The 17,653-nt window shown below is 44.7% G+C and overlaps 1 protein-coding gene across 1 annotated transcript in view; it reads left to right on the forward strand.

The window, feature by feature from the left end:
• The window catches only part of Cdh13 (cadherin 13), a 1,006,804-nt gene that overhangs the window by 206,595 nt on the left and 782,556 nt on the right, over nucleotides 1–17,653 (forward strand). Inside the window, exon 2 of the mRNA XM_028752897.1 lies at nucleotides 15,393–15,504. Coding sequence (XP_028608730.1) covers nucleotides 15,393–15,504 — 112 coding nt within the window. The remainder of the gene's footprint in view (nucleotides 1–15,392; nucleotides 15,505–17,653) is intronic.

Genomic DNA, 17,653 nt, shown 5'->3' on the forward strand with positions numbered 1-17,653 from the left:
CTTTGATAAGAGTAATGGCTATCAGGGAAGTGGATACAGGATTCCTAGGAGCTGGAAGAAATTCAGTGTGGATGGAGAAGGCTTAGGTAGAGGGTGGTTGTGGGCTTACTGTAACATGAAAAGTTCTCAGAATCCCATTGAAGGCAGACTCTTGACGTGAGTGTGTATAGGTACCCATGCTTGTGCAGGCCAGGGGACAACCATGCTACTATTCCTCAGATATTGTCCACCATGTTTTTGAGTCAGTGTCTCTCACTGGTCCAGAGCTCACCAAGTAGGCTTAGGCTGATTGGCCAATGAACTCCAAGGATCTGCCTGCCTCTAGCTCCCCAGTGCTGGAGTTTACAAGTGTGTGCTACCACCCATGTGTGTGTGTGTGTGTGTGTGTGTGCGCGTTGTGTTTGGAATATAGAACTCAAGTCTTCCTGCTTGCAAGGCAAGCACTTTAATGAGGGAGCCTGCTCCCCAGCCCTCAGGGAACACGCTTATCCTAGGAGTATTAAGAGACAACAGTGAAAACCCAGATACCCACAGAAGCTAGGAAGGGTCATAAGTGGATAGACAGAGTTGGGTGCAAGAAAAATCTATGCAGAGTCACAGATACATACCTCAGCTCTCTTTTATGTGGAGCCTAAGGCAAGCCGGGGTCACACCCAAAGCACCTGGCTCTTGTTTCTGGGGACACATGGACTGTGATCACCTGATGATGGGGCTCTTTCCACCAGGAATCGCACGGTGACTCTTGCTCTCTGTTTCTAACTTCAGCGCTGCCTAAATTTCAATCACTTTAAAGGAAACACTTGATATTTCAATGTTATCGGGTTGCTGACAAAATAAAGGCCACCTAGCAGATATTGTGGTCCTTGGGGTCCCTCTGGCCACTAGTCTGTAACTTCTCTCTTAGTGGGGGTAGGACCTTGGAGCACAGTCCGTAGCTCATATTGAACTGGAAGAGGACAGCATGGCTGTGTCTACCATGTTTAGAACACCAGGAAGGCACTGCAGACAAACTTTCAAGGTCAAATTGATTATCCTCAGCTTAGCACAGCGGCAGCTCCCTAATTATGTCAGAAGGCAGGATTATCTCTGATCATTTGAGCTAAGACTCTAGGTAATACATCAAAAGCAATATTTAAATAACACGCGGTCCCGAATCAAGAATTCATGGCATTTCTCTGACTCGAAATGCCTGACTGCAGCATCTCGTTTTCCCCATTAGTAGATGGGTTTTCCAGGCTGTTTTAAACTCATATTAGTGTAATCCAGTTTTCTATTACAGGATCTCACTGTGGGGTAGCAGGCAGCTTTGTGGTTCTGACTTAAAGACCCTCCAAAAGCTGCCTTAGACAGTTCAGAATTAGTAAGTTCCTGCACACCTAGTTCTATTGAAGAAGCTTGTTTAGGCAGCCAATGGTATCCATCTCTTCCCAAACCTGTTGTACTTGCTGGTTTTGTGTGTCAACGTGACACAAGCTAGAGTCTTCAGAGAGGAAGGAGTCTCGGTGGAGGAAATGCTTCCATGAGATCCAGCTGTAGGGCATTTTCTCAATTAGTCATCAGTGGGGGAGGGCCCAGCCCACTATGGGTGGTGCCATCCCTGGGCTGGTGGTCCTGGGTTCTATAAGAAAGCAGGCTGAGCAAGCCATGGGAAGCAAGCCAGTGAGCAGCACCCCTCCATGGCCTCTACATCAGCTCCTGCCTCTAGGATCCTGCCCTGTTTGAGTTCCTGTCTTGACTTCCTCCAATGATGGACTATGATCTGGAAGTATAAGTCAAGTAAACCCTTTCCTCCCCAACTTGCTTTTTGGTCGTGGTGTTTCTTCACAGCAATAGAAACCCCAACTAAGACACCAGGGTTCAGTGGCTTTACATCAGTAGCTTGAAATCGGCCACAGTGATAGACTTTACACCATGGAAATGGGCAGGCACACAAGCAGAGGCATTTCTTTCTTGGAGAGTTGATTTAAACAATTACCAGGATTCCCCTGGGCAGCTCTGTGCTGGAGACTTCATCTACTGCTCTCTAGAGTGCTGAGTCTGATTTACATTTTAGTTAAATATTATATTGAAATCTGGGTTGCCGTTTTCCAAATATGAATCAGGAAAAAGATGCAGATATCTAATTAATGCATGAATTTAAGTGTGCTGTGGTATTAGAGCTTGAACCTAGGGCTTCACACATGCTAAGCAGTCACTCTATCACTTTGCTCTCTCTTTCTCTCTCTCCCCTCATTCACTCTTCTTTCCTTCTTTTCTTCCTTCCTTCCTTCATTTCTTTCTTTCTTTCTTTCTCTCTTTTTCTCTTTCTCTCTTTCTTTCTTTGTTCCTGAGAGAGAATTTTGCTAAGATTCTCAAGCTGGCCTTGAAATTATAAACTTAATGGCTCAGCCTCCTGCACAGGTGCAATGACAGGCTAGCACACGCCTTTAATCCCAACACTTGGGAGGCAGAGGCAGACAAATCTGTGTGCCAGTCTGGTCTACAGATCAAGTTCCAGGCCACCAGACCTGGCTTCAGGAAATGTATCGCTTCTTATCTTTGCAAATGGAAAGGATCAGACAGGATGTCAGATCTGTCAACCCATGGGCAGGTTGTTATTAATCATCTTTCAGAGGCAAAGTCATATGGAATTGGAAATGCATTACTTCTTATCTTTGTAAAAAAAAAACTGCTTACTTTAAACAAAGTTGATAGAGAACCCCAGGAATTGTTTAGTAATCGTTCCATTTTAAGATGTCTGATTCCTTCTGGTTGGTACCCAGTCATTTCTCTGAAGAGGCTGTGCCTGGTCCTTTCTAGTAGGTATCTTTTTTTAAAAAACAGAAGGACTCATGAGTGAAATAAGTCATATTGGTGTGGCTTCTATACCTATCTTCTTCTCTCCATTTTATTTAAATATTTACACCTTATTTAATATTTAAATCTATTTTACATTTTATTTAATGTTTATTTAGTATTAAATGTAAATATTTAAAATTTTTAACATTTAAATTAATTTAATTTTTAAATTAATATAAATTTAAATTAAATTTAAAAATTCTTCATAACCACCTTCTTCCCACACCCTGGCACCTCTCCCACAGTAACAGAAGTAACTATGTAAGTGTCAGCCGTTCCTATTACAACACATGTTCCTCAGAGTTGTGGACCATGTCTTACTGATTTCTATTTAGCACTGATACAGAGCAGGAATCCAGTGAATGTTATATCGATGAATGAATCTGTCAGAATTGGAACAATTGGCATGTAACAGGATGCAGTTACATCCAAAGAAAGAAATGGAGACTTTTCCCTCCATCTTGGAGGGAAGAGTTGTGACTTGCTGGAACTAAATAGATCTCTTTGCCTTCAGTGCCATTTTTGGCCTGGTCTCTTTCTTTCTTTTCCGGAACTTTCTTGAGTGAGAACTTTCTGCGAGAGAAATAAAACAACAATTTAACAAGACAGACATTTAGTTCAATAGATGAATTTTCCTTGTGTGGAGAAAATAAATCACCGAAAGGACTTTGCCTCTGAAAGATAATTAATAAAAACCTGCCCATGTGTTGACAGATCTGACATCTTCTCTAACGTCTGGCAGAGAAGAAAGTGTGACGCGTCACACAGTTAGAATAAAATGTTCCACTTCACAGCAAGGCCAAGGAGGAACGATAATTATTTTTAAGCTAGGAAAGGTCAGAGTCTAGTTGTTAAATTGACACAACACTGGGTCTGAGTTTGTGGCTTTTCACAACATCGAGGTCTGCTGTAGATTCCCCTGACCTCATCAGTAAACAGTGTCGGGAGAGGGAGGGATTGGAAGGACTTCTTCTTAATTGTCTTGTTGTGATGAAATAGCTGACAAACCGACTTAAGAGAGAGAGGGTGTGTTTTGCCTCACAGCGTACAAGTCCTCATGGTGGAGGAACCCCTGAAACATCTAGTCACATGACATCACCCACAATCAAGGAGCAGAGAAGAGGGGAGGAGAGAGATGGGGAGGGGAGAGAGGAGAAATGGGGAATAGGAAGGGGGAGAGAGAGAGAGACAGACAGACAGACAGAGAGACAGAGACAGAAAGATAAAGTTTGTATGCTTGGCACAGGCATACCCAAAGGTTCATCTCTTGGTGATTATAGATATTGTTGAGTTGCCGATACGTACCATCATGGACAGTTCAAACCTGTACAGACCTCTTTATCGAACTTTGCCTTTCCTCACATAAGCATTTCATGAATAGTAGGCTAACCTACAGCCACTGCTATGCATCTTCACATCCTAATTCGTAGAATGTACGGGTACCATCAGCATGACCCGGGGAAGTAAGATCAATCACAGCAATCTTTATCGGGAAGCCAGGTAGCACTGTGACGCAGAAAGCCAATGTGTTGACAGAGAGAGAAAGAAAGAAAACCAGAAATGATGGAGACGTTCTCCTGATGGCTTCAAAGAGAGAAGAGGGAAGCCTTGAACCGTGGATGTCAGTGGCTGATCTGGGAAGGAGTAGGAAACAGGTTGTCCCGCATGACGGAAGCCTGTGGACACACTGCAGACCTTGTGACTGGATGACAATGAGGTGGTTTCTAATCAGTGTTGCCACAGCATAGATATACATTTTAAGTCCGACATGAGGATTAGATATAGGGATTTCTCTGGGAGGTGATCCAGGAGTCAGAGGTGAAAGGGCAGGAGGGGAAGGTAGGAGAGGGGAAGAAAATCAGAGTAACACGGATTCCTGGTTCCTACTGAGCACTACTGGCGTCAGGCAGGCTTCCATCCATGGGAACCTTGGATCTTAACCCAGAATTCTCTCTCTGGAGAAAGGCAAGAGTCCTTCCCCATGAGTGGAGGACTAGCTCTAGAGAGTGACGCACCTTATCCAACTTCTGCTTGCCCTTGAATTTTAGCTATGCCCCTTCCCAAGAGCAGAAGGCAGAGGGGAGAGATTCTGAAATGTTCCCCTGAACTCATTAACTGTCAGTTAAACTTTGTGTTTACTGGGGAATCACCCAAGACCTCACCAGGGGACCCTGGGGATGCAGGTTTTATTTGACAAATGGTACAATTGATTTAGTGCCCCAAATTCCAGGATAGACACAGAAGCCGCCAAGCACTAACACCAGGCAGGTACAGTTCCTAGTTTTTTCTTCAAATGTACTAAGGCATATTCTTTTGTGGATGCTTATTTCCCTGTTGGGTTTTCCTTTGGAGGTTGCTTGATTAATCCTGGAGCCTTAAACAGAAAGAGTTAATTCTCTTTAGACAAAAAACTGATTTGACCGAATTGCTTCTGGCTGGTTTTGAGGCAGACAAGCCTCATCAATTCAATCCCATTTTGAGACAACAAAACACCTTCAAATAATCTTGAAAACAACCCGTAGCTTGTTATTCCCACTGGCTCGGTCCCCATCTCTTGAACTGGCAGTGTGGTATTTACATCTACCAAACCTCTGACACGGAACGTTCTTCCTCCTAGTTTGCCACTTGAAAAATTTCCAATCATTTTTTTTTCCCCAACACGGCCTTATCGGTGTTGTGGTCCAAGTCTCTTTCTGTCACCTAAGAAGTGCGTTATTTCTTCTCCTTCATTTCTGTCCCTCCTTGTATGTGCTACAAGAGAATAAAATAATACAAGTGAACGGCCGTTGTCTCATGGAGCGTGATCAGGAAGCTGTCTTCTGTCCTGAACCTTTTTATCAGAGGACCTCAAGAACTAAATAGCTAGATTCATTAGTTTACCATGCAAGAGGAGAAACTGAGGCACAGAGAGAGGTGTTGAATATACAGCAACTAAGTGGCAAGACTGGGACTAGCTCAAATACCTTTACCTTCAACTACCTGTTAATTCCCTACAAAGTGAAACCGTTTATTACATTATATTAATTATGTATGTCTTTCCTTTTCTCCCAGATGATACGTTTACTAAAGGCTTGGTCTCTTTCTCAGTCTCTAGCATCTGACCCAGGAAACTTGCACATAATAATTTAAAAAAAAAATTTGACTAAGGACTAAATATAAAACAAGAGTAGAGAAATTACATAGCATGCAGGGTCCTTAGTCTCAATCCTAAATAAATAAATAAATAAATAAATAAATAAATAAATAAATTCAAAGAGTCTGGTACTGTATCTTTGTGCAACCACATAGAACTGGGCATTGCAGCCCTCAGGAGGTAGAGGCAGGGGGATCATAAGTTTAGGTCACTCTTGACTCCATAGTGAGTTTGAGGTTGAGCTGGGCTGCAAGAGACCCTGTCTCATGAGGAAAAAAAATAGCCCAGAGGTATCACATGAGACAGTGAACTCACTCACAAGAGCAGATCACCCTGCCCTTTAGCGCTCAGGAGCGAGGCACTTAGGATAATCATTGCTGGTGTTGGGTAGCAACCCCTCTGGAGGCCTTCTGGGGAGAATCCTCTCCTGTTGCTTTCCTTCCAGTCTCATGTGCTTCCCAACGTCAAGATGGCTCCAGTTCCTCTTACACGTCATCCCTCTGCCTTCACTTCCGTAATCACGTCTACTGATTTAACTCTTGTGTTTTCAAAGATCCTTGAGTTTGTTCTGATGCTTCCTCATCTACCCAGATAAGCACTTTACTTTTAAAGCCAGTTGCTTTTCAACCTGGACTCCTCCTGGTGTAACCCAACATATTCTCCGGGCATAGGTACCAGGATGATGACATTTTAGGCGGTCGCTAGTGTTTCCCTATTACCCGCATATTGTTTCATCGGCTTCTGGGTACCACAAGTACTACCTTACATCTCCCAAAGACAGTATGGACAGACAATCCTGTGAAGTCATTTCTTAAAAGCCACAGAAATGGCCACATGGCCAGAATGCAGACTTATTAGTTCAGCCCCTGGCCTCATTCTTTTTCCAAACTTAAACAGTCAACTCCCGTTGACTTAAAACTTAAAAAAAAAATCTGTCCAGTTACATTCAATTAGAAATGAGGTCCAGGTGTCGGTTTCAAATTGTGCGCGTAAATAGCCACAGAACCCACCAGGGAAAAGAAGCACACTCTGGCTCATCTCCACAGGAACCCCAGCGTCATCTCTAAATATCTGTTGCCTTAACAGCCAGGAAGATGGCAGCTCCTAGTATTCCTGCAGCTTTAAAACACCAAGAACGTTTTTTGGGGAAGTTAGACTCCAGCAGAGTGTCAATAATGGAAGCTTAGGTGTCCGGGCGCGTGTGAGTGTGTGTATGAGCGTCTTGGGAATGCTGTCTTCTTAGGCTGTCAGTGGATAGTGAGCTTTTTAAAAATCCTTCCCAGACTCTGGGCTTTTGGTGTTTGGCAGGATAAAGACTCAATCAAAATACAGCGCTTTACTTTTTTTTTTTTTTTTTGCATCCTTCAAATAGAGATAGCAGGCTCTCTTTCCCCACTAGGCTAAGCCCCTCCAAACTGGTTGCAGGAAAGCCAGTCTGATGAGAACAAACCAGAGGTCTTTTGTGGCAAGGAGAAAGCACCAGGCTAATAGCAAACACTGGGTTAGTCACTACTAGAAAAACAGTGCTGAGAGACATAAACAGCTTTGTCTGGAACGATAACATCGGAGAACTGGCTTTAAGGGAAGATGAGATCCGAGGCTGTTCACGGCCTGTGAGATTATTGTTTGTGGCAGTCAGTTTCTTGTATTTATGCTGCTTAGGAGGCAATGTGATAAACTGATTCCGTCGCACTGGCTACTGGAACATGTCTGCAGAACCTGGGACATGAAAGGTCTCTGTCCAGACTCTGTGCCTGCGCACTGTGCAGCCAGCCAGGCCGGCTCTGGTTAGATACCCATGGACCTCAGAGAACTAGCCCATGGTGATATGGCTGCTGTTTGCTAGCCACCTCCGATGGATGCCTGTGTCCTGCCTGTGAACTTGACTCAGTTTCCTTTCTATTGGACCATGCTGATGATATGGACTTCTTCCTCTGTTTTTTTATGGATAGACAAAGAGATCCTATGGGGGCACTTCAGTGGTGACAATCCTTCCATGCTCCTTGTGGGAGCCATGATTTCTGGCCAGAAATCTTAAAATGTAGCCAACAGCTCAAGGCGCGTGCACCTTTATGATATGTGTCTGCAGGCTCACAGCATGGAGGGTCCTTGACTCCAGAGTCAGTGTCTTAAGTCTAGAGCTCAATTGGGCAACTCAGATGCTTGGATGTCCGGGAGAGAACCAGGGAGCCAGAGGATAGGAGCCAGGCATAGTGACATGGTACTATAGGGACAGCCCTGAGAAGTCCTCTCTGTGTGACATAAGGATTATCCTTTATAACACACACTCTATTCAGTCTTCGCTAGTCACATCTGCAGACCCCATATGCTGCCGGTTGACAGCTACCTAAGCTTCTTGTTTTGCTAGGACAGAATATAATATAGAGGAGAAGCATGCATTTTGGCTCATATTTTTGAGGATATAGTCCATTAACAGCGGGGAATCCATGGCCTCAGGAGTGTATGGTGTCTGATCATGTTGTATCTGGAGTCAGGAAGCCCAGAGAGGTGAACATTGGTTCTCAATTTGCTTTCTCTTCTTTCCCTTCTTTGATGGGGGACCCCAGCCAGTGGAAGAGCCCCCACCTATATTTAGGGGGTTTCTCCTACCTCAGTCTAATCTAGATTATCCCTCATAGATGGGTCCAGATATTTTCCATAGTGATTTTAAATCTCATCCAATTAACAGTTAAGATGGACCATCACACATACAGCAAGGACAGAGGAGGGGGGCAGGCGGACAGACAGACAGACGGACGGACAGACAGAAAGACGGAGACGCAGAGAGAATGAATTTCTTTCTCTGGAAGGAAGCTTCAGAGCTGACTAGGCTCCCCAAACAGTACCTGCCAGGATAAACATACCCACCCCTTTCTAAAGAGAGAATGTTAATATTTGTGCTGTCTGGAAAAAGGAAGCCAAAAGGAAAGCCGGGTATGAAGTGGATGATCTGATGACCTCGTGACCTGATGAGCTAATAACCTGATGACCTCATGACCTTACTCTTGGTGCTGGTAGATGAGTTCAGGGCAGGGACTCTTGAAGGGAGGACAGAGGTCTGAGCCAATGCCACCTGAAGGGATACTTGAATACAAAAGTAGCAACAAGTGGTATTTTAATGGCATCTGTCCCTGACTGCTCTGGGCACAGCAGTGAATTATCAATGCATTCATTTAAATATGATATGCAAGGGTAACAATGGAGACGTGTGAGCAATTGGTGCGTTATCTCTCCTCTCTGCGAAAATCTCCTCACTTAGTCTTCAGAATAACAGCAACAGACCCTCATTCGTCCTATTCTCCATCTGGGCAAACTGAGGCACAGGTGGCTCGCCCAGTGGACTCCGGAGATAGAACTGGATTTGTACTGAGTGGTGTAGCACAAACAAACCCATGGTTATTGTCTTTCTAGGACATGAATCTGCTTCCAGAGCAGGCTGATGGTAATTTTCAAATAATGGACATCCTTTGGTGATTATAAAACTCGATGGTTGCCATGCTCACAGCGATGCATCTGCACCTATTGTTTATGCGCAGCGGGCACTAATGCATAAATGAGCACGTGAACCACATCAGAAGACCGTTATTGCCGTGGTCGTAAAGATATATTTGGAGTGCTTGCAGGTTCTGCTTGGCAAAGCTCCAGAGGGTGTGGGGAAACGGTCTGTCCAGGTAGGATCTTCTTGCCAGTGACTTTGATTCATGTTGGAGAAAGGCTGAGCTAGCTTGGGAGGAAGGCCAGGTGTTAATTCTTGCAACATTAAGTGATGGCGGTCCACGACCTGCCCCACACTTAATCAGCCTGCAGTTGGAGGCTGGGGGTCCATGACAAGGTCACCCGCAGATATACAGGTTCGGGTTCTGAGAAGTCAGGCAGTCACTAGAACATTCTTTCATCTCTGAGCGGTGAGAAATTCAGCTTTGGGAGGTGGCATTAATCTGGATTCTTTGGTAAGTTCACTTTTGTGATTTCAAGGTATACCACAGCACTAATAGAGAGACATGAAATGATTCCTTTGAAAGCAGAGTGTATTGGATTAAAGAAGTCCTGGGGTGGGGAGGGGTCTCAGCAGGTGAGGCATATTCTGCTCAAGAGTGGAGACCTCAGTTCAGATCCCAGGATGCACAGAAAACACGGATGGGTGCTGCAGTCAGCTGTAATCCCAGCATCCAGAAGGCAGGCATGGGGTCCCGGGAGCAAACTCGCTAGTGAGACTAGTTATTGTAAGCTCTGGACCCAAGTGAGACTCAGCTTCATCGCTTGAGAGAAAATGAAGAAGATACTTAACATCAACCCCTGGCCCTCACAGGCACAGAGGACACACATGTGTGCATACACAGGCAACACACATGTGTCCATACACACGCAAACATGCATGCATGCACACACAGACCCCACATATACATGGTGACAAAAGGAAAAGTGTCCCTTCCTCCCCATTTACTCAACCTCATTTTAGGTGCAAGTTCAAGGTGGAACATTCCTTCTCAGGGGATGGATTTGCTTGAGGTCCCTAGATGAGGTTAGACCCTCCTCTGCCTAGCTTTGAAATATTCCCAAAGGATGTCATGCCTTCCTTTCAACTTAGATTTTCATTTTAGTTTGTTGATTATTTAAGTGAGGGTTTGCTGATGCCTTTCTCCTTTTCTGGACCATACTACTTTGATAGTTAACATCCATCGACCACCTTGCCTGGGCAGTGCTTGCCTGACTACATTCTATGAATCATCCTACTGGATCCACACACATCTCACTTCTCACGTTTCCTAGATGAGAAAACAGAGGCACGGGGCATCTCCACATCCTTCCAATATCACCAGCAAAAGGCCAACCAAATTTGAAGAAGGAAAATGGCCCCTGTGACCACACTCTGAAATGCTAGACTGTAACGGTTCCCTACAAATCCCTGGCTGGCCTGGTTAGTGTTTGTTAATTTGGCACAAACTAGAGTTGTCTGGGAGAAGAACCCCTCAGCTGGGGAATTGCCTTCATCGGATTGTCCTGTGGGCATGTCTGTGAGGTATTTTCTTGATTAATGCTTGATGTGGGGGTACCCAGCCCAATTGACAGTGCTACCCATGGACAGGTGGTCCTGAGCTCTTTGAGAAAGCTGCATTCCTTCATGGTCTCTGCTTCAGTTCCTGCTCTCAGTTCCTGTGTTGACTCCCCTAAATGAGGGACTGTGACCCATAAGTCAAAGAAACCATTTCTTCCTCCATATTTCTTTTGGTTACTTAGTGTCTTGTCACAGCAACAGAAACAACAACAAAACTAATACACTGGGCCATGTGCAACGGAGTCTAATGAATCCAGGACTTACAAATAGGAATACCTGATGTGACACTTTGACCTTGCTAAGTCATCCCCTATGCATATAGGGTCTCTTATTTTATTTCACAAGCCCTGCCGGCTGGTTTTATGTCCACTTGACATAAGCTAGGGTCACTGGAATGGAGTGAGCCTCAACTGAGAAAATACCTCCATAGGGTTGGGTTGTAAACAAGCCTGGAGGGCATTTTCTTAGTGATTGATGGGAGAGGGCCCAGCCCATTGTGAATGTGGCCATCCTTGGAAGTGGTTCTGGGTTCTATAAAAAGGCAAACTGAGAGAGCCATGGGGAGCAAGCCAGTAAGCAGCACCCTCCATGGCCTCTGCATCAGCTCCTGCCTCCAGGTTCTGGCCCTGTTTGAGTTGCAGTCTTGACTTCCTTTGATGATGAACAGTGACGTGGAAGTGTAAGCCAAATAAACCCTTTCCTCCTCAAGTTGTTTTTTTGGTCATGGTGTTTCATTGCAGCAGTAGAAACCCTGAGTAGGACGTAGGACACAAGCTATTTAATTTTTGACTGGTAGATACACTGACCCCCAAAATCCACAGTGACGAAATCGGCCTCCCACTGCTCCAGCTCTTCCTGGGAGTCAGCCCCTGGAAAGGTTGATTTTTCTTTTAGAATTCTAGAAGTATATTGAACAGACACTGTCAAGGAACCAGAGGAGGATCTGAGCGTAGAAAACTCAGAGACTCAGGCAGGAATTACTGTTCCTTGACTTAACTAGAGTCTCCCCACCTCCTGGATGATTAGCTCAGTGTCCCCAGGGAAATTGTGCCTTCCTCAATATGTCTGGGGTGACTGGTTGACTGGTCTGGGATTTGAGGGCAGAATTAGCCAATTAGAAGGTTAACGTATAATCTCAGGCAGAAGGTGCGACCTTTGCCCATTTCTGTTTAACTGAATTAGCATGAGCGGGTTATAGATTTTCTGCTCGCAACAATACCGGCAAATTATTCTGAGCTCCAACTCTGCATTCTGCAGATGTGCCACTTAGGATGTCAGCTTGATGATGGCTTCAGAAGGCATCAAACAAAAGCCTGGTCTCTGGACACAGGGACACTTAGAGGCAGATCTGTACACACACTGAACTACAGTGTCCTCCCGCCTACTCTGAGCTGAGAAAGATGATGTCAGACAGGGTGGTGACTTCTCCACCCTAGCTCCTCTGAAGTGGCTCTGTCTGACCACACCACCAACCTCCTGAGATTGATTCTTGCTCCTTTTCCTTGGGGTTCAGTGATTCCCAGAAGGCTGGCATTCAAAGTGCCCACCCCCCACCCACACACACTCCTTAGTGACTGGCCTTTTGTATATTGTTTGGAGGTAGCTGGTGGGAAAGAAAATTCCTTTATTTTTCCGATGCTGATGTACTCTGGTTAAGAATTCAAGGTCTGGTTTCAGCAGAGTTCAGTTTCTTTAAGAACAAGTGCTGAGTCGAAGTTTTGAGTGCAGATCTTTGGGAGATTAGGGGCTGGTCCCAGATAAAGAGAGATGGGGTTGGGGACATCGACCAAAGAGAGAAAGTGATGAGTGAAAAGTGAATTATCAAGCCAGATACCCACCACCAGTGGCACACAACTAGAGTGAATCCAGGTGGGCGGCAGATCACACACACCTTGCAGCCGTCTTGAAGGACAGGGGGCTGGGCTGTGTGAACTAATTCCCCTCCTCTACCATCATGGGCTGGCTGTCCCTGAGGATATTACGTTCTAAGGACTCAGTGCTCGTAATTTCAGCTCAGATGAGAGAAGCCTTTTATACTTTGTGGAGAGCTAAGCTTAGAAAAATGGAAGCCAAACAAAATCTCTACAGCAGTGGTCCTCAACCTTCCTAATGCTGTGAACTTTTAGCACAGTTCCTCGGGTTGTGGTGACACGGTGACATGCTCCCCCCACCATAAAATCACTCTGTTGCTACATCATAACTGTAATTTTGCTACCGTTATAAATTGTCATGTATATGTCTGATATATAGGATATCTATTATACTACTCCCCCACATCCAAAAGGGGTTGTGACCCACAGGTTGAGAACTGCTGCTGTGTAGCCCAGCAGGACGGTCTAAGGGTCAGGAATGAGCAAGGAGCTTGCCAGGAGATAGATCAGAGGACGATTACATTTATATTCAGATCCTGACTCAGCCCATCCCTGTGTAGATCTCAAGCGTAGCTACTTACTTCCTACAAATTTAGCTGACCATGCATCATGAGGCTGCCAGGGAGACTAACCCAGATCATGTTCTGACTGAGCTTAACATGGTACTTGCCGTCTGGTAAGGGCTCAAACATGGCAGCTTTGCTTTGAAGCCAAAGATTCAGGCCAGTGTGAGAGGCAGACAGTTGGTCTGGACAGATGAGCACCCCAGTCAGGCCTCTCTTCCTGGAGATGATAGTCTCTGCTTATAGATACTAAGTCTAGTTTTATCTAAGTTAGACCTTGCCCCAGAGAGCATCATGTACTTTCATATCCCAAAACATGGAAGTGACTTCTGGGGAAGTTATGGACAAATGAGTATCAACCTCACATGGGTCACTCACAGATTCCACCCAAGTCTGGCTTGGGGAGCCAGTGAGAATACTTGGGGCTACTTACAGAAGCATGTGGCAAACAAGAAGAGCTTCTCCCTTCTAAACGATGGTAATCACTTGCTACCCTCTCAGTTGAGAGACCTCATGGACCCTGAGGCTCCTAGTGTGTTATTGGATGAAGCATGTAACTCTTTCTGCCATCCCCCCCACACACATACAGACACACACACACACACATATACAGACACACACACATACACACAGAGACACACACACACACACATTCAAGTTGGCGGGCCCCATCTTATAAGAGTCTCTTGGGGAGAATCATTTTAGCTGTTCTGTTTTCAAAATGGCAATGGCCGTGCCACATTTGGGAAGAAGTGCTTTACAACCGTATAGCCCGGGCTTCATTTTTGTTTGTTGTGAATAATGGAAATCAAGAGATCCCAAGGACAAGAGTGAGGCCTTGGAAAGAATCGTGCATTTTATATTCTGGGGTAGCCAAGTTTGCAAAAGTGAAAAGAAACTGGTGAAATTAATTACAACAGCACCCACTTATATTTAGCACCATATATAAAACACTTGTCAGTTCAATGCATAGTTGCTATAAAATTAATTTTGTCATAGTTTATATTCTCTGTGTGGCTTATTAAACACCATGACCCAAAGCAACTTGGAGAGGAAAAGATTTATCTGTCTTACATATCCGGATCACAGTCCCATCACTGAGAGAAGCCAAGACAGGAACTCAAACAGGGGAGGAGCCATAGAAGAACGTTGCTTACTAGCTTGGTCCTCGCAGCTTGCTAAGCTAGGATCGCCTGCCCAATGGTGGCACAGCCCACAGTGGGTAGGACCCTCCCACTTACATATCCATCATCAGTCAAGACAGTCTCTCACAGACTTATCCACAGGCTGTCCTGATGGAGACAATTCCTCAGCTGAGGTTCCTTCTAGCTGAGTGACTCTGTTGTATGTCAAGTTGATGGTAACTTACCCAACAATGTCTCAGTTTGGGGTCAGCTACATTATAGGTGTCCAGTGGTCACCTGTGGCTTGTGACTACCACAGTGGGGCAGGGTCAAGATCCAACAGGCCTCGAAATACTTCTAGAAGTTACTCCAGTGGGCAAGGTCTGCTTCCCTTTTCCTCCTCCTTGGAGATGGCATTGTTCCTCTGCACGTATGAACATGAAACTTGCTCTAACTCAGGCGTCACCGGCAATTGACAGTTTCCGTAATGAAATTTCACACATGGCGACCATAGTGAGATCTTTAGCAGGTGTAAAGCTCTTACAACAGTATTTCCTTAACTTCAACTTAATGGAAGTTGCAGCAGCTGTCTCTGGTTTTGCATCTTCCAAAAAAAAAAAAAAACATTGCCAAAACTGAGCTGTTGGCAGTCATGAGAGGCGCAGCAACTTGCCTCTTCCTTCGGGGAAATGAAGTTAAAACCTCAGCTCATTTCTAAACGTTGTAGATTTCGTGAGAAGGAAGAAAGAAGTTAGTGAGGCAAACATGTTAGCTGCTGTTAAAATATTGATCGCTTCCTTTCCTCAGGTGCTCCTGGTAACATCTGCAGATGATTTGAACTGCACCCCTGGATTCCAGCAGAAAGTCTTACACATCCACCAGCCTGTGGAATTCATCGAGGACCAGCCTGTCCTAAACTGTAAGCTCTTCCAGGAATACCTTGGGCTCACCCATGTGGACTTCTCTGCTGTCTTTAACGTTATCTCAGGATGTTGGACAGCCTCATATTTTCTGATCACATTCCTTATGTCACTGCTTGGCCCTGGGTGGATGCTTTCAAATGACAGACTTGCTGGCTTGAAGATTATCAATACATGATGTGCATCTCTTGTCAATATTTTATCTCCAATGAGCCCTTCTGTCTCACATCTAGAAAAGGGGAATGTCAACCTCCAGGGTGATTCTGTACTATGTGGAGGGATGAAATTCATCGTCACAGGGCAGACCCAAGAGTAAAATCACCACCTTCTCATAGATTGCTGCTCTGCCTGTCCTTTCTCATGTGTAGCTTTATACCAAAGTAATGGTGAAGGTCGATTATTGGTGGCTGGGAATTTGTAGATGTAGGAATCAAAAACTCTTGTTCTTAAAGCTGATAAGATGGTTTTGAAAAAGATTCAAATCTTTTCCACTGCTTCTGTGGATTAAATTCAATTTCCCCTAATTCCCATTGATTTCCTGAAAATGTGCATCTCTCAGATTGGGTTATGATCTTCCTCTGTACTTATCACCAATATTATACTACCCTACCTTTAAGAGATCAAAAGCATGGAGGTAGATGGCTAGCAAGTACAGGTTTTACATAATAGAGTCTGAAATCGGTGGTAAGGCCTGACCAAATGTATTACATGCTTTTTGAGCGCCATTCACTTTTACCATCTTTGGATATTTATTTTATTTTTAATCACACAGCTGTATTTGTGTGCACGGAGGTGTGCACATGAGCTCAGGTGCCTGAAAAGGCCAGAAAAACACATTTGATCCCCCCGAGTGGAACTGATTATGGTAGTGGGATTCCCTGTATGAATGCTGGAGACCAAACACTGACCCTCTGAGAGGGCAGTAGGTGCTATCTATTGCTAGGCCATCTCTCCAGACTCCCAACTTCTTTGATATTTGAGGATAGAGGATATGCAAGTGGTCACTCAATTTGATCAGATGCTCAAGGGCACCGGTAAAGAGCATGATTGCGTATGTATTGGCATACATGGATTCAGGGTAGACTTTTGTGCTAGGCCTAGCCCTTAATTTCTGTAATACATGGCTGATACGTGTAAAGAAAAACAAAACAAAACACCAGCTTTACTGGTCAGGATGCTCTGGGAGGTGGGTACCTGTTACAAGAGTCGAAAGGACCACAACCATGAAGTTGGGATAATGAGCATCAGGCTCTCCAAGATGGAGCCCTGGAACACCCTGACACAGTTACACCAATGAGGACATGGCAGGAATTAGGGTCTAATGATAAGACACAGAAGAAGTGGATCCCAGTGTATAGCTTCCTAGTAACTGCATTTCTGAGGGGGGACTCTGGGTCCAGGACATCAGGAAAACTCATTTGTTCTTTGATGTCTGTGCTGATTAAGAATCACTATATTTCATGTAGACCTTGATTGATGACGAACATTCTGGCTCTCTTCTTCCCTCATCTTCGTGTCTGTCTGTCTGTCTGTCTGTCTGTCTGTCTCTTGCGTTCTTTTTTCTTTGTACCAAGAGATTATCCCAAATGGCATCGATGTTAACATGTTGGGAAATGCAAAGCTACCCTCAATATGGAAATTAATAGAGCTACTATGCAAAGCAGGCCCATAAGTGTGATTGCTTCTATAATCTTCATGACACCAAACAGCTTTCAATTCACCACCAAGAAGCTGGGAACAATCGTAGTTTAGGGAGGGTCTTTTTAATTTAAACCGCAACATACTGTACGTTCCAATACCAGAGGGGCGCGCGCGCGCGTTTGTCTTAATCCCCTAAGTAATTAACTTGGTTATGGCCCTTGCGCCTATGTAAGCTGCTAAATGCTTAATGAGACTAGGCTTACCATCCATGACAACACACTCAGGGAAATCCAGCGATAGAGGAGTCAATCACAATTTCAAATTTTATGTCTGAGTGTGAGATGTTGGGTCAGCAAAAACTGATCAGCCCTTTGGATGAAACGTCTGCTCCTAAGACAAAGCACAAAGAGCGGTGCTGGTTAGCTACTTGCAAACTCATCTCAAGGCGACAAGGAATAGAGTTTGTTCTTAGTCTAGTCTGTGCTTGAGGTTAACTGTGGCTAGGTG

This window comes from Grammomys surdaster, unplaced genomic scaffold (assembly GCF_004785775.1).
Source record: "Grammomys surdaster isolate TR1022 unplaced genomic scaffold, NIH_TR_1.0 128, whole genome shotgun sequence".
NCBI lineage: Eukaryota > Metazoa > Chordata > Mammalia > Rodentia > Muridae > Grammomys > Grammomys surdaster.